The sequence below is a fragment of the Columba livia genome, chromosome 2 (genome assembly GCF_036013475.1).
Source record: "Columba livia isolate bColLiv1 breed racing homer chromosome 2, bColLiv1.pat.W.v2, whole genome shotgun sequence".
Classification (NCBI taxonomy): domain Eukaryota; kingdom Metazoa; phylum Chordata; class Aves; order Columbiformes; family Columbidae; genus Columba; species Columba livia.
The window spans coordinates 1,854,898-1,876,526 of NC_088603.1; the positions used below are offsets into that span (position 1 = coordinate 1,854,898).

The window sequence follows — 21,629 nt, forward strand, 5'->3', positions numbered from 1 at the left end:
TTCCTGGCACCAGTTTTATTACTATATTTGTCTTTCAGCATCTCTTATGTATTTTTTTTTTTTTTTCAGTCTGAACAATCATAAATGTTCCTAAATTTACAAGAAGTGTTAAGAATCCTCTCCCTCCCTTTTCTCTGCCCCAGCTTTAGATTTTTTTATACAGCACCGTAACATGCAGAGTTTGGGCCGTCAGGTAATTTCTAGAGTTCCATTTTTTCCTCCTGCTCTGGTAAGCTCATCTTCCAACTTGGAGAGCCAGAAAGCTTAGCTTTGCCTCCACCACCTCTTTTACTTTCAGAGGGTGATAACTGAGTTTTTGGTCTCTCTACTTGAAAGTCCTGGTTTATGATGCCTCACAACTGACAATCCCTCCCACTGAGCACTTGCAGTGCCCATTGATGGCAAAGCCATTACCCAAAAAATCAGGACTGAGGTCCTCAAAGTTAGACACCTAAAGCTATCCACAAATACCAACATACCCAAGAAGATGCAGCTCTGCGAGCAAAAAAGTCTCGTGTAATTAGATGCATCTGGCCAACCCACCAGGGAAAGAAAGTGAGTCTCCAAAAAGCCCATGTGACCTCCTGGCTGGCTATGAGCCCAGATGGAGGATGGATGGATGGATGGATGGATGGATGGATGGATGGATGGATGGATGGATGCATGTCCTCCCCCTTGCACCTATGTAGCCCACGTGCACAACGTGGGAGGAACCTCACCGGGCGGCGGTGCCGTGAGTGACTTCTACAGAATCCACATTGTATGCGCTGTGCATTTCCAGTCAATACACACAGTGTGTACAATGCAGGTGCTATAAAGTCAGGTATCTCCCCATCAGCTGGAATATGGGCAAAGTCTGGTGGCTGCCCCAAACCCCTGCTCTCCTCTGTCGCTTTTCTTTTGTACGTGTCTCCTAGCAGTTGGAAAAATGGTTTTCATGCATGTGTCAAAGCTGTGAGTAAGAGAAGTGGTTGCAAAGTGGCTGCTAGAAAAAGGTTTATGAATGAAGACCTTATGTAGGTCTAGAGAAATCTTTTTACCTTCTATTTGAAAAGCTCTCTGAGGAACAATGCTTGTGTTTTTTTGGTCCCATTGTGTCACAGTTTTTTCATATTAAATGGGGCTAATAACACCCACTTACGCCTCTCAGTTCTGTTAGGTACAAACACTTTTAGGCAAAGGATGATTTCTGCTTAGATAAAAATTCAGGGCTCACCATCATGGGTTTCTGGACCTGAGCCCCTCTAACAGTAACACATTGATCTATTTGTCTTCTCCACATCTCCCTGCAATCCTCATTTTGCACCATAGCTGAAAACCAGAGCAGCCCAGCCGGCTGGAGGGAATTAACGTGGTGTGAAGGAAAAATTCCGGTGGAATCAGCTTGGGTTTTCGAGCTATCAGTCATGCTTCTTAGACTTCCTTCATAAAACAGCTGCAGGGAACTTGAAGTCTTCTGGGGAATTTATTGTCGCCCATAATGTCATTATTTATTTACTTTTCTTAAGGGCTGGCAAGGAACAAGTTCCTTTCTGTCATTAGTGTCTCCCTTGCAAGAAGGGCGCCATGGACTTTCACGGAGCTGTGCTGCCTTGTGCCAGTGAAGACGTGGATTGAAAAGACTCAACAGAAACCTTTGGGTCTGACATCAAAGAGTAACTTTACATTCTGGTTTCCTCAGCAGTCTGGAAATAAGATGTTGTAGGTTGATTTTTTGCTCCTTGGAAATTTCCAGGTGGGATAAATCTGCCGCTGTTTATTGGTACGCAAGCAAGAAACAAAATCCTGGCTTTTGGGGCAAACTTGTCTCTCCTGTACCTATGTGGAATGTCATAATTATTTATCACTGGTTCCCTGTCATTCGCGGCTGTGGTATGGGCAGGATCCAGTGCCCACTGCAGGGAACTGGAGTTTTTCCACTGACTCCGGTGGCTCTTGGATTGGGTTGCCCTTTCCAGTGCCCAAAAGCTATCAAAGCAAGACGTCTGTGCGGGTGCATGTGTGGACATTATCATGCTAATCAAAACAAAGCAAAAACAAATGCAACCGGAGGGATCCTATGTTCTCATTCCAGAGGAATTTAAATTGTGCAGCCTCAGACTTTTGGAAACACATAGATGGTTGGTGTTGTGACAGGTGTGACTTCAGCTTTGTGGTCGCTCTGATAAAATGATTATACTTTGGCAGTGGTTGGAAGAATTAATGAGAGGAACCCATGCCTGTTAGACTGTTTTCCTTTGGCTGCATTATGAGAAGCATCAAGTTGGTTTTTCTTGTTAAACATATGGCATTATTTTTCAATTGCTTCCTTCTCTTCCAGAATTCACTCTGGGGAATTGCTTCTCTAAGTCTGGTCTGTACAGCTATAGTGCCATTTTCTGAGAAGCAAACTTTATGTAGCTTGAAGGTTTGGAAGAGGATGTGTTTCACTTTTTGTTTTGTTTTGGTTTTTGTTAATTTGTTTTTTAAGAAAAAGGTGATATCTCAAGTCCTGTCTGTCTCACAGCAGCTGAGGTAAAAAATGCCCTGTCCCTAAAGTATTTATCTTATTTATTTATTTTCCCCAAAATGTAATGTCTGGCTGGGACTAGACTTTGCCTGAGAGATGGACGCCTACTTTGGGACTCATATTTACACCTCCCGTGTTTATCATACGGCAGCACCAGCCGTTTCTGACCTATGCACGGGGCGAATGAAAGGTTAGCAAGGAGCTTGTGGATCCCTCTTCCCCCATAATCACAGTGGGGAAGAAGGATGGAGAGAGTTTTGCAGGGTGGACTACCCTGGGCTACTTTGCTCTAACAAAGCGAAAAAATGCAATCCTTCATAAAGTCAGATCTGTACTATCTTGCTCAGAGCTCCACTGTTAGGAGACAGTGCTTTTCTTCTAGAAGAAATCATGTGCTGGAATGGGGATTATGTAGTACACACATAAATCTTGCCCTAAAATGCAGTCAGGATGTGGCCAGGTGTGTTTTGGACCTGGAAACTGGGAAATGTTCCTGGGCCATCCAGTTTAGAGGTAACCATAGACACCTCTGAACAGGTTTTTCCTGCTGTAAGCTTCCATGCAGACCTACACCCCATTATTCTTAGTTATGTCCTTGAGGATCATCTAATATATATCCTGTTCTCCCTTACAGTCCACACATTTCAGGCAACTGTGAGCAGTTGTTTTATTGTCCTCAGCCTACCAGCACCTCGTAACTCCTTGCAAGCCAAAACTGATGCCAGAAGTGAACAGAAAGCACATTCTCGTCTAAAATGTGTGTGCCCACAACTCCTTCCACTAATGACCACCCTCCCTGCACATCCCTCCCCTTTCTCCTTACTCCAGGAAAAGATGCCCAAGTTAAAAGAAAAGGGGAAAAATAAAAAAGGCCTCCCCACAAATTGCAGGTTTCTACTGCTGCTGCAACACTCATGAAACCTCAGGAGCTTTTTAAAGCAACTGAGATCTGAGGTAGGAAATGAGAGCCTAGGTCTGCCGTTGGGAGAAGATGCTCACAGCCTCATGTGAAATTTCTTTCCCAAAGGGCTGTTGGGCATTGGAACAGGCTGCCCAGGGCAGTGCTAGAGTCACCATCCCTGGAGGGGTTGAACAGATGTGAAGATGAGGTTCTTAGGGAGATTGGTTAGTGCTGGGGTTGGGTTAATGGTCAGACTTGATGATCTTGAGGGTCTCTTCCAGCCAAAATGATCCTATGGTTCTATGACTTTCTGATCCTCCAGCCCAACACCTATTTCTCAGCAGGAAGCACTTGGCAGAGACGGGGATAACTCAGAGAGTGCGGTAAAATCAGTTGTCACATGCACACATCGGTTGCTCTGAAAGGATGGCAAGATGTCCCATCTCTTCAATCCTGAGCTGATCCTTCCAGAGAGATCCTGGAAGCACCACAGTGTGAATACCACAATTTAGAAATAGAGAAATACTTCATAAGAGAGGTAACCTGTTCATGCAAGAGTCACCGTGTCTCTGATGCTCCCCTTGCCTCTGTCCCCTCTCCTACATTTATGCATAAGCAACATCTGCTTCAAAGACAACCTCCAACAGGCTTCTTACAGCTCAGCCATAAGAAGCAACCATGACTTACCCCAGCCAAATAATGTGAATCCCCAAAGATACTTCTTCTCTGAGAAAAATGCCATGAAGATGAGGCTGTGGAGATAGAGCCCTTCCACCAGAATCCAGTAGTAATTGGTTGCCAGGAAGTAGAGGAAGAAGATAACCGCTACTTTACAGCCCACCTGCAATGACACAGAAAGATGAGTTATGTAAGGAACATGGTGTGAGATTCTTCTTCTACATAAAGCCATGACTTGCTAAGATTGGCTGGAAAATAAGATGGAGAAAGCAAAAAACCAAACAAAACCAAAACAAAACCCTCAGAAAATTCCGTTTCAGGACTTTTACAAGAGGGAAAAGTAAGTGCAAGAAGAGATGAAAAAATTGAGAAGAAATCTTCCCCTCAGCCTGACATTGTGCTTCCAACAGTAGGTGAGTTGGGAGGTGTAGGAGAACAGGTCACACATTGGGAGATGCTGAGCTGATCCTACTCTCCCCCAAATCTAGTGATGAGGGTCTCACATGCCTTCTAAGACAGCTGTGTTTCATCTTTTCCCTGTGATTCTTGTGCAGGTTAGAGGACAAAGGGCTGTGGCCAAGTCACCTTGGTCTGGGTGACCTGGCGCAAATCACATCACTTGGAAGTACAACTCTATCCTCAGCTTGTGGAGAGATACAGGCACCGTTCGGAGGGTGAGTCACCCAGTCCTGCCATGGATGCCCAAGACAATGTCCTGTCTTTCCTTACCGAGTGTGAAGACACTCCAGATGGCTGCTGTAGGCTTTGGTGACTGGTCATCCAAGAGCAAATCAAAGCTGAAGGATTTCACCCACAGTGTCAAGGCATTTTCTGCACAGACCTGAGCTGCAAGGGGGGAGATGTAGTGACTTCCAGGACACACTAATCTTAAATGGGCACATTGGCTGAACTCTCACTCCACGCTGACCTGCAATCCTTTGCGTTCTTGAGGAGAAAAGCCCTGACTGTGACTCAATGCTCCTCTGTCCTTCTGGCAGAGTGGAGCAAAGCTACACTTTGTCCAACATTTCTCAGCCCCAGTAGAGAAAGGCTGCAAAGTAATGAAGTCACAGGGGGTTAATTGATACAAAGGGACACACAATGCCTTCTCTTCTCTTCCAGAGAAGAGCAACAAGACTGGGGAAGGGACTTGAGCACAAGACCTATGGGGAGAGGCTGAGGGAGCTGGGCTTGTTTAGTCTGGAGAAGAGGAGGCTTAGAGGTGAGCTCAGCACTCTCTAGAACTACCTGAAGGGCAGTTCTAGCCAGGTGGGGATTGGTCTCTTCTCCCAGGCAGTCAGCAATAGGACAAGGGGCCATGGGCTTCAACTCTGCCAGGGGAAATTTAGGCTGGAGATGAGAAAGCAATTCTTTGCAGAGAGAGTGGTCAGACATTGGAATGGCTGCCCAGGGAGGTGCTGGACTCACCAGCCCTGGAGGTTTTTAAACTGAGATTGGACAGTAAATGGACTGGAGTTGGACCAAGGGTTGGACTGGATGATCTCTGAGGTCTTTTCCAACCCAGTCAATTCTGTGATTCTTGTCAATGTCTGGGGGTTCAGGGAAACGTATGACTACCAAACATAGCCCACACCAGCAGCACATCTCCATGCTGCCCCTTCCATTGAGAATAACACAAAGTCACCATTGTGACCATTAAAGTGACTTGCAGAAAATGTCAAGAATATGTACTTTGTAAATAAAAAGAGAATTTTTTATTCTGGCCCATCTCTTATGCTAATCCTTTGCCAATCAGAATGAATATGCACATGTTATATACATATATGAGTATATATATGTCTATAACATATGGACGCATATACATCCATTTCCTTTTACAGACACAGTGAGTTAAAATAGAAGGAAGATCAATTGAAAAAATCCTCATCGAGGTTTAATGATAATTTTTATATTCACAAAAAATCACCATCTAGCCACATACAGGGAGCATCAGGCAATAAATACAAAACTCTCACTTCACTTGGAAACAAAAGAAAAACATTAATTGTTGCCTTCATCACTTGTTTGCCTTTCCATTTGGCAGAAAGGGAAATGCCATTAAATTGCTAATATTCAGAGAATGCAATATATTATCCTCATTATTCCTTATAATGAGTTCAGCCTGAGGAGAAAACAGAAAACAATGCAGTAAAACATTTTGTGTTATTTCCAAAAAGGGAGTGTTTGAAGCATGCTGAGTGCTCCAGCCAGAGACTCACCAAATTAATTAAATGGCTCTCTGAAATGGGAAGGAAACACGATAACAAATTTCCGTTTGGGAGGCCTTGGATGGGCAGTGGGACACTCCATATATGCTGATTTTATGCAGGGGTGTTGGTAGCCAGGTGGCAGAATATTTGCACCACATTGCAAGAGCTGCTTCACTAGGATGTCTGAGCTAGCTCAGATTTTTTTGTGTGCATTGAAGGAAACCCTGATCTTAGGTACTAAAGTCTGTCTCTGCAGCATCCAACAATTCGTGGATGTTGAACTATCATACCTAGGATCCACCATGGGAAATCTATGATGAGACCTATGGCAGCAGACAGCTTCAGCAGGTGGGGATGACTTTGAAACCTGAGGATGGGCTTCATTTCACCCTGACCACATGGACAATGCAGGTACTGCCATTGGAGCTTTCTATACAGTGAAAAGAAACACATGCTTTTGGAGACAATTTCAACTGACCTCACTTCAGTTTATATTTTAGGATGTGGTTGGTCATACTCTTGACTCAACTGGCTGTGTTGACCATACTGACTCCACTGACTATAAATGGAATATGAGGTGACTACGGTTGAATGAAGATGTCTCTCTTGTAGACATCTGCTTTTTGCAGATGAACCCTAACCTTTTTCACGGTGATACCTCCATTGTCCCTTCTAAAAAAAGTATATATGTACATATATATATTTTTTTTTCAGAGATGGGAGTGATAAATCACAAGACCAACCAGCTATGGTTTGCTACAAAATTACAGTAGGAAGAGATGTTTACTGCTGACCTTCCTTCCTCACAAGATACCTCTGCTCTGGCGTCAGGGCTTAGAACCTTCCAAGACATGTTGAACCATGGTTTTGCTACATCTGGGTTGTCAATTTGATGCCATGATGGTACAGCACAGTGATGCCTCCATGGGTCATACAGAGAGGACCTTCAGGTGAAAAATCCACCAGCTGCACTTTGTGGTGGGAGAAGTCAACACTGTGAAATGCAAGGACTGATGTGCCCTGTGTTGGGATATACAGGGGAGCTTCCAGAGCCAAACATCTTAGGGGGTATCAGAGGACTGTTGAAAATAATAGTTGTAGATAGAAACCAAAACCTCAGCCTTGACTTTACTTTTGAATGCCATGAGGAACAGCTCTTCCTTAGCTCTGGGGCTGGGCAGTCCCTCTGAGCCAGTGGATTGAGCATTGGGAAGGGATGGGGACAGGCTGCGGAGGGCTAAGAAAGGGGAGAATCTAGTGTTGCTCAGTGGGGTGGAAATTCCATCAGAAGGAGGTGAAATGTTGAACAGAGAGGACAGAGGCATAAAGTCTGGAGGAGCCAGCTGCTCTGGCAGTACTCACAAACTGCGATTTGTCTGCTGGAGGTGCTTCAGTGATGGATTTCAAGTCTTCCTCTGAGATCCGTTCCATCTCCTCCAAAGCTGACCCAGAGTACAAGACTGCGTCCTTCACGAAGATGCTCATGGCTCTCAGCATGAAGGATACAAACAGGTGCATGTGGATGTAGTTTCTAGTGCAGTGCAAACGTCTGGAGGGGGAGACAGAGAAGGGTTGGGGTAGTTTAGTCCATTTCAGGGTCACTTCTGCTTCTGAAGAGCCCCAGCTCCTCCTACATGCCTGTGCCACCATGGGGACACGGTGCTAGTGCCACAGCTGCCCTGCACTCATGGTTCACCCATGGGGTTGGTAAATGAATTAATACCTACTCCAGGGGTTTGGCCAAAGGACATTGCTGCTGACTTTATGTTAGGACAACACTGTGCCTCTACTCGTTTCAGCTCCTTTATTTCTGACTGAGAAGTCTTGGAAAGAAATAGGGATGTGTTTTGCCTGTGTTTGGCATGAGTGGTGGGCTTGCATGCAGTAGGCAGTGAGTCTGCATCTGGAGGATGGTGTGTGCAGTGCACACGCAGCTGGAGGAGGGTATGTGATGAGGAGTCCATGCTCAGTGTGTGCAAAACTGGACGGCATTGTGTGTGCAGTGTACGTGCAGTGTGCGTGCAGTGTGTGTGCAGTACAACCAGTTTGCACATGTAGGACACTGTGTATGTGCAGTGCAAATGCATCTGGAGGCAGCGAAAGGTGCATTCAGTGTCTGCACATCTGGTGAACATCAGGATGAAGGCAGTGGGCGTGCAGCCAACGTGCAGGGTGTGTGCAGTGAGCGTGCACCCAGTGTGCAGGGTACATTTATGGAATGCACATCTGGCACGCAGTACGTGTGGAGTGAGCCAACAACAGCTGTGCAGTGAGTGCAGGGCATGTGCATTCCCGTGTGCACGATGAGCACGTCCCTGGCGTTCAGTGCAGGTACAAGGAGTGTGCATCAGATGTGCATCATTTTCCAAGATGTACAGACAGGAGGCAGGATACATGCACAGTGCTCACTGATACCAAAGTGTGTGTCTCTTTCACTGTTAAATCCATCCCTCCAACAAATCTGCCCATCTCTGGGTCAGACCCTGCATTTCAAGACTTCACATTTACCTGCACTTTGTGCAGAGGAAATGGGTGACAAAGGCTCCAGAACTTGTGGCCACTAAAAACCCACCAGAGATTCTTCTAAACTGCTAATCTTTTTGCCCTGTCCAAATTTAGTGCCCCCTACAGTGCTATGGTGTGCTGGGCTGTTTTCTCTGTTTGCCATCAGAGACACTATCCATTGCTTGGGCATGTCGAGCAGTTTCTGGGCTCCAACCCCAGCAATGGCAGCAATGACCCCACAAATGCTGATTGTAAAGCACTTTAAGATCCTTTTTGGGGAAAAGCTGGATGGTAAGATGTGAATGGGTTAAATCCATGTCTATGAGGTGTGTTTTAGAAACAGTGATACTGCCTTTGGGGAAAAGAAGGAACTAACTGACCTGCTGGGGTCCCCTTCTGTCCTTACAGCTCTGCTGCATGGCTAGTCATGCATGAATCTATATACGAATTTATACCCTCTTATATCCCCATCTCCAATAATAGAAATGAAAAATAAAGGCTGTGTTTTATTCTCCTTTGGGGGAGATTGTCATAGTAATAACAGTTATTTCCTGTGCTATTATAATACAAATTATGCTAAGTGGAACTATTGAAGTATAAATGAAGACGGGCTTTGCTCCCTGCATTTGAAATGTAGTCAATGAAACTCTGGATTATGTGTTATCTGGAATAAAATCTGGCTTGGTCGCTGCTGCTGCTTTCATCCTTGGGACAAAGATGCTCTAGCATAGTTGTCCATGTAGGCTGTGAAGTGCTCCAACTATGCGGTGAAAGAGAAAGCTTGTCTCCTGAAACTAGGTGTATACTTGCATACAAAGACATTAAATATTTTAACAACCTTGCCACTGTCTAGTGAGAAATGAAACAGGAGGAAAAGGGTTAAGAGGTCAGGAGGGTGGTGGCAGGGACGGGATCTGGGACTCCGTCATGCAAGTGGTCCCAGGAGGGGTCTGCAGTCCCCTTGGCTTATCTGTATCAGAGATTTGGGTGCTGGGATGCTCTGCTATCCAAGCAAATCCCCCCTGACCTCCTTTTGCTCACTACAGAGAGGTCTGAGCACTTTTAGAACCAAAGAACACACATTTTATTCTTAGTGGCATGTGTTTAGGGCTTATCTTGAGCATGGTTGGAGCTGCTGAGTCCGTCTGCAGACACTACGTGGCTGTTTGCTGTGAGGAGAATTTCCCATCAGAGCTGTTAATAGAATCGTTTTGGTTGGAAAAGACCTTTAAGATCATCAGGTCCAACCACCAACCTAGCACTGCCAAGTCTATGCCTAAACCATGTCCCTAAGAACCTCATCTTGTCTGGGTCCTGCTGTGTGTTAGCAGAAGATACTGCCAGGACCAAAGGGAGGCAAATGTGGGGCTCAGCACCCAGCTCCACCTGCAGATCACCAGGTATGGTTTCCCAAAGGACGAACTTCTAGCTGTGAGCGAGACCTTTCATCCCTCCCCTCTCCTGGTCCCTACAGCAGCAAGGGGACACAACAGCCAGGTCTGAGGGATGGATGACATGGGTTTAAAATGGTATTCAGGGGCGTACATCCCTTAGCAGGGGTGGTGGAGTGAAAAGGGAGAAAATCAAAGTTAGGAGGGTGAGTGGTCATTTTTGGATACCTAGATATAGCAGCAGTATGAGATGGGAGGAATCAGTCTGGCACTTTTACATGGCGGGGGTCCCCTTCAATGGGTTTATTCTTCATTAATATTTCAATTGGTCTATCCCTCATTAATATTTGGGTTTAGAGTAGAATATCCCTTATGAAAACTTAGCTATCTAAAAATTATCCATCTGAATCTAAGCCAGTCATCTGGAAGGTAATAAGGATAGAAAACCCTAGATAGTCTTCCAAGTGAGATCAGCCTCTTCTTTCCGTTTACTGTAAAGAGGGTCTTGAAAACTCCATTGCAGGCAAGGGGTTCAAACATCCCACCCACCATCCCCCAGGAAGTTTGACCTAAGTGACACTAACACAGCCCAAAGCACAGAGGTAACCTCTTGTGGCTTGCTGAAGAAGCACATGCCACTCCAGTTTGATCCTTTAGGAAAGCCTTTTCCAGTCTAGTGACAACTTGCTTAGGAAGAAACAGAGCCGCCTACCTGAAATATCCCAGGATAAGGACAGCAACTGTGAGGGATCCCAGAGAGATGGAGTATCCAACAGTATAAATCAAATAGAGGCGATAAAAGACCTCCTGCAGTACAAATGATGGAAAAAATAGCGTCACATTAGAACGCGTCCTCCTGCATTGTAACACAACCATGGTAGCAGCGCAGAGATTTGGGCTATCGTACCTGCTGGGGGTGTACAGCTCTGGGTCTGTAAAACCATTGGCAATCGCACTTGATGTCTTGTATTTTTTTTGACATAAGAGCAGCTTGGAAAGTGATATTCATCTTTCCTAATGACCTAGGGGAGGTGGGGTTTTTGCAAGGGACTAGTGATGGAGTTGGGTTAATCCCATGCCTGGGAGTTTTGCAGCATCTTCATCCCAAAGGAACCCAAAGAGCTTTACAAACTCTCAGCCAAATCCAGAGATCACTTGGCAACTTTTGCTTGAACAAAATGCCCACTGACCTGGGATTTTTGCTGGGACTGTAAAATTTAGCCATAGGGATATGCCATACCATTGCTGAATGACTCATATTCAGGCTGGTGGAGTATCAACCCACCACAGAAAACATAGGGAGAATATACTTTGGCTGTGGGATATGAGAAGAAATCACTTGCATTTATTTTTCTTTTTTAAAGTAAAAAGCAGCCTATGACTGTGGTCATCCAATCAGGACACAATTTGAGCTTGCCAAAGTCCCATTGGAAAAGGCTTTGTCACAGGAGAGCTCCTAGTAATTAATCCTGTAGTAGGTTTTAGTTCTCTTGACCCTCTGTATTTTAAAGTTGGGCTTAGAAACCCTGAGCTTTCTGTTGCATATTGAGATGCTTTTCTTCATCCTGTGCTAGGGTATGCAGCTGCCTGAAAAGGGTTAAAACACCCTGCTATCATCCTAGCTTGTATGGCCTTTCATCGTCTGAAATTAGAAATAAACCCCAAAGAAACCAACCAATTCAGCATCTTTCTCCTTGCTCCCTCCTCCCCTGCCTCCTGCTTTTCCCTCACCCCACATGCTGGATTGCAATAACATTAGTAACGCCGGGCTCTGAATGACAGCTCTGATTTTGATTTGACGCTAGAAATGCCGTCCTGGAATGCGAAACCTCAGCCCTATTACATCAGAATCCCCAGATATGTGAATGTTTCTTTGCGGTTTCCATTGGCAGAGTGGTGTGCTTGCCAGTATTAAACTAGAGCATGTGTATGTGCATATTTATATATATCTCTCTATATGTGTGTGGAGGCAGCAGGCGCTAAAAAGCCAATGTGAGCAAATTTAAAAGCTTTAGGGAATAAGAATAAAAATAAAAGCTCCTTCCCTTCAAAGCCTAGTGCACTTTTCCCACTGCTAAGCTGGAATCCTCTTTGAACTGGAAAACATTTGCCGCTATGGTGAAAGTTTAAAAAACAAAACAAAACAAAACAAACCCAACCAAAAACCTACCCCAAGTTATTCAGCAGTTGTGAGGCTTTACTACGCCCAGCTGAACAAAAGCGTCCCTGGGCCCCATTCAGAAATTTAACCAGAAAGATCCGCGCTCCTATCGGACAACACCACCCTTGTAGCAGCAATGGCCTTGGGAAGGGACTGCTGATTGGCTGGCAGGATGTGTTTGGAGGCTGTGGTTAATCCCTCTGATTAACCACAGGGCCTCTTTTTGAAAGGAGGTTGAGTTGGAACTGCCAAGACATACACGTGCATCTGTGCATGCACGCTGCTGTGTCTACTTGCAGACATAGGTGCTGCAAATCTTACTCGGTGTCATGATGGGGAGTCTACAGGGAAGGTGATTTTCTGGATGGGGTGCTTAGGTCCTTGGGGAAAGCCTCCCAAGCAAAAGGTTGAGGTTCTTCAAGAGGTCACATAGGGTAGTCCGTGCGTGCTAGTTCCCAGGGGCGTTTGTTCTCAGGAATGGTGAGACTTGGATTTACCCAGGAGGAATTAAAAAAGGTCTAGAGGCAATTCCAGGTCTCACTCATGTCTTAGCACAAGGGAGGTCCCAGCTTGGTGGAAACCACAGTGCTGATTCAGGAAAGGTCCTCCAGGTAAGAAAATATTGAGGCATCTGCCAAACCAAACAACCACCATCATGGTCTGAGAACCCCCTTTTTGGAGCTGAGGTGGATGGGAGTTTAAATAATTTACAGAAGACCATAAAGGTCATGCATAGCCAAGCCATGGACTTCCATAGTCCCCAGACAGTGCACCAACTACTAGATCATCCTGCTACAACAGGAGCTCTACATGATGTCTCTTATAAATCCATCTTGAAGACAAACTGACTGTCACTGTCACCCACTGACCTGTTAAAAGAGGCAACCCACCCTTTAAAAATCTGTCCTTGCCACACCATGAGACCCTGGTTTAAAAGGTGTGATACTTTAACCAGTGTCATTTCGTTTGGCTCCTTCAGTAATCCTTCTCTGTTTCAACTGTTGATGCACATGAACGAAAAAAGAGAAAGGCTGAAAAAAAAGCTAATGGAAAAACAGAAGGACAAAACCTCAATATCTATGATTCTAGGTGCTTGGATTATCAGTAAAATATTGTGAAACTCACAATACAGTACCAAGATTAGGGAATATCAGTTTCAAAACTGATGTCCTTGAACATTGCCCTCTGCCCCCTCCATCCCATGCCCTGCTGGGATGAGATAATGACGGAGAAGGTATGGGATGGATCTGACTCCCCCCTTTCTTCCTGTCTTATAGCTTTCCTGTGCTTCTAGCATCTGCCTTCAACTTGTCCTCTTCCCTTGCCATCAGGGCCTAGACATAAATGCCCTGGAGGCCTTCCCTTCACGTGAGTGAGCCAGTCATGGTTGCTCCTGGGGGGCGCTGGGCAGAATGAAGCCCACCTGATGTGGCTGAGATGGTTTTAGAGTTGGTGAAATGACTTCCCATCAAGCCATGCACCATGCATCCTCCCTAGGTGGTGCTCTGTGGTGCTCTCAGACAATGCACAGCCTCAGGGCTGTTCCTTTGCCCCATCCTCTCTGACCACACATTGCAAAGCTCCACCAAACCTCAGCAATCTGCCTTGTACAGCCAGGTGAAATGATCTGTCTGCAGCAAGCTGGAGTACTGTGTCCAGTTCTAGCCTCCCCAGTTTAAGAAGGACAAGGAATTACTGGAGAGAATCCAGCAGAAGGACACAAAGATGATGAGGGGTCTGGAGCATCTTCCTTATGAGGAAAGGCTGAGAGAGCTGGGCCTTCTCAGATGGAGAAGCAGCACCTCATATGGAGAAGAGAAGCTGAGAGGGATCTTATAGAAGCTGATAAATATCTCAAGGGTGAATGTCAAGAGGATGGACCAGACTGTTCAGTGGTGCCCAATGACAGGATGAGGGGCAACGGGCACAGACTGAAACACAGGGGGCTCCATTTAAATATGAGGAGAAACTTCTTTCCTTTGAAGTGCAGAGCCCTGGGCCAGGCTGCCCAGGAAGGTTGTGGAATCTCCGTTTCTGGACACATTAAAAACCCGCCTGGACATGATCCTGTGTGATCTGCTCTGGTGACCTTGTGTTAGCAGGTGGGTTGGACTGGGTGATCTCCAGAGGTCCCTTCCAACCCAAACCATCCTGTGATTCTGTGAGCTAGCCCACCTGACCATGCCTTCCCAACCTCACTCCAGCCATAACTCAGAGGCTGACAATAGGCTGAACCACAAAAAATATAAGTGCTATTTCAGATGTATTGCATGCTGAATGTGTAACAAGATCTCCCTTTCCCCTTCCCTCTTGGTCTGGTGGGAGACTTCCTCTCTGCTCCCCTTTGCATCTCAGCTTTCCACCAACCTGACCTCAGGGTTGGAACTTCACAGCAGCTTGGTGGCTTTGGGAGGACAGGAAACCCAAGTAGAGCTGGAGATGGCTTCTGCATGAACTCAGAGAGCACATGGAAAAAACCAAAATAAACAAAACCTAGCCACCACCGGCACCCACCAGCTGGATGTGCCCCCTCCCACAAGGGTCCCTGCATTCCCCGCTCCCTGCGGGTTGGACATCTTCCAGGTGTGTGACCCTCAGAACACTTGGCTGTTATATTTTCATACTGTGCTCAGTGCTCAACCTGACTCCTAATTTTTCCACTTCCACCAATGGGGAAGACAATTTGCATTGATCTGAATCCAGAGGAAAACTGCTTTCCTCTGCAGGACACCTCAGAGCAACACTGGAGCACCAGGCATGGGGTTTTGAGGCCCCATCCATTGCAAAACCACAGCTGTGCTTTCACTCTTGCATTGCAGACAGCTCTAGGGCAGTCTGTGGGAAGGGTATTTCTGTCTATGTCTATTATGTCTATGACACAGGTGGCTCCATCAGAGCTGGCTACCCGAGGTCCCAGCAGCAAGAAGGGATGCTTTAGGTTGCAATTCACCTGTTTCAAGGCCAGGTTGACGGGGCTTTGAGCAGCCTGATCTAGTGGAAGGTGTCCCTGACCATGGCAGGAGAGTTGGAACTAGACGATCTTTAAGGTCCCTTCCAAATCAAACCAGAGAGGGTCCAGAGAAGGGCCACAAAGATGATCAAAGTTCTGGGAAGCTGCCATATGAAGAAAAGCTGAGAGACCTGAGCTTGTTCAACCTTGAGAAAAGAAGTCTTAGGAGAGACTGCATCACCATGTTCCAGTGTTCAAAGGGTGGCTGCAAGGAAGATGGTGAATCCCTTTTTACAAGGAGTCACATAGAAAAGATGAGAGTTAACGGGTACAAGTTACTCCTGGGGAGATTCCGATTAGACACAAGAGGGAAATTTTTCATGATAAGAACAATCAGCCATTGGAATAATCTCCCCAGGGAAGTGGTGTATTCCCCAACAATGGGCATTTTGAACATTCAGGTGGACAGGGTGCTGGACCATCTTGTCTAGACTGTGCTTTCACCAAGAAAGTTTGGACCAGGTAACCCTTGAGGCCCATTCCAACCAAGTACTCTATGATTCTATGATTTTAATCACAGGATGATGCCCTGGCCACCAGTTGCATTGACTGGGTTGTCACAAGAGGAGTCCAAGGTGATTAGCTATAATAGAGTTTGCATTTATATAGTGATTCCCATCCATTAGAGTCTCAAGGAAGAGGTCTTGTAGGACGCAATACAGCTGTCATTAAACGTGTCCCATAATTTTAGGCACCCAATGTTCTGTCTGGCTTCAAGCTGCTTTTACAAAAAGGAATGAGCTTCCTGTAGGTCCCGTGTTGTATCTGCAGTTCCCTTGCAGTTGTCTCATGTAACTTAGGACATCTCATACCGTTCAGAGCATAAACATAACCCATGTACCAGTGTCTGGATGGAACCTTCAGGGTTTTGATGTTTGCGTGTCTTGTTTTCTTCCGGTGTCACAAGGAGTGACATGGGTGACCAAGACCTGTATTTTCTGGGTGACTGGTGGCAAACTCCAGTCCACGTGTCACTGCAATGAGTCCTGTATCCAGCTTTCTCCTTTCAACCTTTTTCTTTCCCCTTTTGTGAGACAAGGGCAAGACTCTGCAACATTTAGGTTGTGAAGCTGAAGTGGATCCAGTTGTCTTTTGAGGGGTCATCAAGCTATGTTGAAGGGTGGGATTAGCAGTATATGAAGAGAAAAGCATATGTAAGGGCTTTCCAGATCAAGTATCTGCAAAGTTTCTCAAAGTTGCTGATTCAGATGTTGCTAATTATGTGGTTGAAATTAGCAGAGGAAGCATTTTACTGCTCTGAATGATAAGCAATGCCAGGAAGCCTCTGTCACTAGCTCTACTCACTGCTGTTTTTGTCCTTTTTTAAATAAAAAATGTGACTAAAAAAAGCTTAGTGACAGGGAGAAGGGATGTTTGCAAAAGGCACAGAAAAATCACTGATTTACAAAGTTTAAGGGAAATCCTTGGGTGACTATGACTATTTGCTGCAGAATTCAGCTCCCCTCATCTATAGAGGTGCCAGGCACTTCAGATCCTCACAATCCAGAGAGCAACTGGGGTCAGCTCTCCCACTAAGACACCCCTATTCAAATGTGTAAATGTGCATCTCCATGTGTGTTGAGTGTCTGTGTTCACGTGATAGTCAATAATGAGAGACCCTGTGATCCAGTTGCCTATATCTAAGCACTAAGTGCTGTGTGAGATGCCTGTAAACATCCACGTGGACCCCAGATGCTGTTCCAGAAGACCCTGGATCTCATAGACATCTGCCAGCCTTGTGCTAATGCTGTAGGTTATAAAACATCTCCAGTGGTGCCAGGCATCTCAGTGTAGGCAAATAAATCGAACCCCTTAATTGCATTCAGCAGAGCTGGAGAGTTGCTCAGCTCTATAGAACAATCTAAGAAAGAAAAAGGAAAGGGTAGGAGTAGACCCACATCTCAGAAGCCACCTGAGCTTTTTGGGTGCCCCACAGATGTATTAATGAGAGACAGTGCTTTTCGATGTCATGCCCAGTTTATCTACAGTATTCATAGCCATAGGATACCCAGGAGACCACAGACAAAATGTGTCCCAAATCTGCTGTTCACATTAATAGGAAAAAATTCTCCAAATCCTATGTTACAACCACTTGGTGAGGATGCCCCACAGCTGCAGGCCCTTGGAGATCTGTAAATGGGGACAAGAACACTCTTTTCTTGCCAGCTTTCATAAACTGTCTTTGAACATCTACTATGGGCCAGCAATGGCTAAATATGGGGTACAAGGGGATTACATCTGCCCCAGTGTGTTGTGTTGTAAGAACCTTTATGTTCTCATGGAAAATATGAACATGTTGCTGTTATAAAGCATCAGACTTTCCCAGCAGACTGTAGGCATGAACTATTATCAACAACACCACAGTAAAAGGTGCTGCAGCATTTACAGGAACCCACCAGACCTAACCTATAGGCATGAAATGAGGACAGCATGACAGGGTTGCTTGCAAGAGTGAAGAACACATCTCCACGATGCATTATTTTTTTATTCCTAAATGTCCTTTAGAACATCTGTCCATCTTCCATGGTGCAAATGTATGAACTTTGATGGCATTTCATCTGTATAACTCAGTACACACCAAGTAAACATGTTTTATGCCATCAGTCTGAGGCTTCACAAAGTTGTTGGATTTTAAAAGGACCCCAGAGAGCACCAAGAACAAAGGCCAGACATAGAAGATTTCTGGTTTGAACAATGGAGTTTAGATAAAGCAGTGCTGCAACATGCTGTGCCTTCCCCATTGTTTTTGGTGTGTGGTGGATTCTTGAGGTCTCCTGGATTTCTCTAGAAGCAGTAAAACCACTATGATATAAAGAAGCAGTAGCAGGTGAAGACAGAATTAGTAGACTGAGGCTAGATCCTAGGATGGCCCATCTTGCTAGGCTGGTAGTTTTAAAGCAGAGCTAATCTCCCAAGTTGCTGGCTCATATTCCCGTTCCCCATGATTTCAATATGTGTAGATCACATCTACCCTTAAGCTCATCCTTGAAAACAGGATGGGTTTGACCTGCTTTAAAAAAAGATGCGTTTGTCATTAGTGTTATTTTTGGGAGATGGGAATGAAGGAAATTTCTGCTTACTGAGCAAAATATGCCATTACTCCTGAAAAGGTGGCCAGAAAAATGACCGTGCTGAAGGTGCTGCTATTGGCTAGCTGTGTGAAAGGGAAGGCACCTGTAGTCAAAGGGCTACTATGTTTTTTTGAGAGAAGTTGCCTAAAAATCTGCCTTTTAATGTCAGAGGCACAACAGGACTTCCCATGTGTGCTGTGTTTTATCCAAAGAATCATAGAATCATTTTGGTTCGAAAAGACCCTCAAGATCATCAAGTCCAACTCTTCCCCCACCCCTGGCACTGCCCCATGTCCTGAGAACCTCATGTCCGTCTGTCCAGCCCTCCAGGGCTGGTGACTCCAGCACTGCCCTGGGCAGCCTGTTCCAATGCCCCACAGCCCTTTGGGGAAGAAATTGTTCCCACATCTAACCTCAACCTCCCCTGGTGCAACTTGAGGCCGTTTCTTTGTGTCCCTGTCTCCCCTCAGCTCCTGTTCTCCAGCTGAACCCCCCAGGTCCCTCAGCCGCTCCATCACACTTGTGCTCCAGCCCCTCACCAGCTCCGTTCCCTTCTCTCCACTCGCTCCAGCACCTTTCTTGGCATGAAGGGCCAAGAGCTGCCCCCAGGATTTGAGGTGCCCTGTGCATGGGATGGTCACTTTATATTACAGAATAAATATATATACATATATATATGTATATATACCTGCGTGTCCACCATCTAGCCGATATGTAGCAACACTGAATGCCCTCTGCCAACATTCAGCAGCTTGTGCTTTAGTGATGTGAAACACAGCAGACAGACAAACAGCTGGTGTTTATCCACATCACCTTCCTCAAAGAGTGAACACCAGAAAATCCATTCCCTTTACTTTCCCTCCCTTGTCCAACTGTCTCTATATACTAGGTGAAAAATAAACTAAGCAGCCTGGTAAGGATGCTGGGGCGGGATCATAAAATCACAGAATCATTTTTGTTGGAAAAGACCCTCAAGATCATCGAGTCCAACCATTAACCCAACCCTGGCATCAAACCGTGTCTCTAAGAACCTCATCTGTGCATCTTTTAAACAGCTCCAGGGATGGTGACTCCCCACAGATCTCTTGGCTTATCTGTTCAGGGGCAGGTATACTTTGTGAAGAGCCAGGGTACAATTGGGATAGGGGGTGCCCATGCACATCTCTTGGGGATGGAGTGGGAGAACAAGATTTTCCACCATCTCTGCCGCACCGGTGATGGGTTTTCTTAAAAGCAGAATATGAGAGTCCAGGGAAGCAGCTCGTGGCATAGTGGTGGCTTTCAGCACTGCCCCAAAGGCACAAGGACAACTGTCTTATCTTCCCATGATGTGCCACCAAGATACCTTCCCACGAAACTCTTTCCTACCCCTTGCTAAATAATTGTCTTCTACAGACCATGTCTGAGACACAGTTGTTCATGGTAAGATTAACGCTCTCTGCAAGGTATTTGGGGAAACACACTTCAACAGCTAACTGCAGCCTACCTGCTCTCCTGGCTAAAGAGGGGACATCAATCTTCAGGGCTGTCAATCCAGCATCCTTCAGAAACACTAATTTTCCCTTAGAAAACAGCCCAAGTGCAATTGCTCACTGAGCAGTTACGAGCTGTTAATTCTCCTGGCTCTGATGGCTTTAGCATACTTTTCTAATTTCAGAAAGCGGTTTCCGTGCTGCTCTGTGTGGAATAATCCGATTTATGTGGTTCAGGAAAAGGTAGCAAAAGACACAAACTTTCTCTGGGGCCTTCTGTTTGCTGCTTTGGTCAATCTTATAATTATCCCACAGTGGCTAAAATGAGAAGAGCACACACCTAAACAAACATATGTGGACATATATGTGTGTGTGCGCTCATGGACGTGGGTATTTATTTAGGTGTGTTTATCTGTATATATAGCTATCTATAGATATAGGCCTATTTCTAGAGATAGCAATGCAGACATATACATATATAGTCGCAGACAGACTTTTTTTTTCCTAATGCTTTCTAGTGCATGGTTGCTTAAAAGTTCCTCTGGTTACATCTGCTCGGATGCTGTCCTGCTCGGAGTCAGCCCACAATCTCCTTTCAAAATGTTGGTTAAATGCAGCTGTTACTGGTGACGCAAAGATGCTGTTCCCCAGGGAGGGAAATAATAACACAAAACAATCTCTCTCTAAACATGACTCGTCTATCTTGCCAAATTCCCTGATTCTGACATCTCTTGACATATTTACTTTAAGAAAAAAAAAATCAAAGGAAGGTTTATTAATACCAGAGCCATGCTTGGGTGTGAAAGACAAGAGGCTTTCCTTGCTCTCTGAAAGTCATCATCCAACTGAGAAAAAAAAAGTCACTCATTTTTTTATATTTCCACAGAAGGCTCATATATTTCATACCAGAAGGCTCAGGAGACCTGCAGTAGATGTTTTTGCTTCACTTGTCACTATAAGGCAGCCGCCCCTATGGTAAGAAAAGGCAACTACAAGACAACATGAAACATCACTATGAGGTGAGTGCAAGGCTCGACAGAAGAAAGCAACTTCTTGCAAATACAAGGTAATAAAAATAATAATAGTGAGTAATAGATGCAGCTAAAAAGCATTTGTTAATCGAGATACAATTCCAAAGCTGAGGGAAGCTACCAATTTTTCTAATGTTCTTTGCACCAGGCAGGCATCACTTAAGCAATGCCATGTTGCCATTTAATCTGAGCAATGATGATAGGTTAATTTGTCTTACCATTAAATGTAATTAAATTCATCTCTGTGTAGCTAGACCAGAAAACTTGTGGCAAATGACTACTGAGCCTTGTGTACAGAATAATGAGGGTGATAATTTTGGGATGTTTTATTAAAAAAACCTTGTGAAGAGAGGCAATAATTTTCCAAGTAAGAGCAGAAGTTGATCATTATGATACCTCATCTAATGTCCATTAGGAAGGACAGTCCACATCACCTGTCTGTGCAGTGACCACTTTTGTATTCAGGGGACAAAGACAAAGACAGATCCATGAAATCCAGGACAACAGGCTTTGCTTCCAGCCTTTTTTCTAGCCTCGGGTGCCTGGGGTTGGAAAGTCTATATTTCTTCCTTGTGGCGGTAACAAATGGAAAACTCTCTTCTTCTTTGTACCCTTCCCTTGCTGGTCTACCTTGATCAAATCCGAGGTGCCAGCATGGAAGGTTTAAAAGAAAGGGCCTCTTTTCTTTAA

General features: G+C 45.2%; 1 protein-coding gene across 4 annotated transcripts in view; it reads right to left on the reverse strand.

The window, feature by feature from the left end:
• Positions 1-21,629, reverse strand: part of PTH1R (parathyroid hormone 1 receptor) — a 131,047-nt gene that overhangs the window by 15,473 nt on the left and 93,945 nt on the right. For all 4 annotated transcript variants that reach the window (XM_065050222.1, XM_065050223.1, XM_005512122.4 and 1 more), the window contains 3 exons: positions 10,907-11,001; positions 7,661-7,847; positions 4,098-4,251 (listed from right to left, as the gene is read on the reverse strand). In XM_065050222.1, coding sequence (XP_064906294.1) covers positions 4,098-4,251; positions 7,661-7,847; positions 10,907-11,001 — 436 coding nt within the window. The remainder of the gene's footprint in view (positions 1-4,097; positions 4,252-7,660; positions 7,848-10,906; positions 11,002-21,629) is intronic.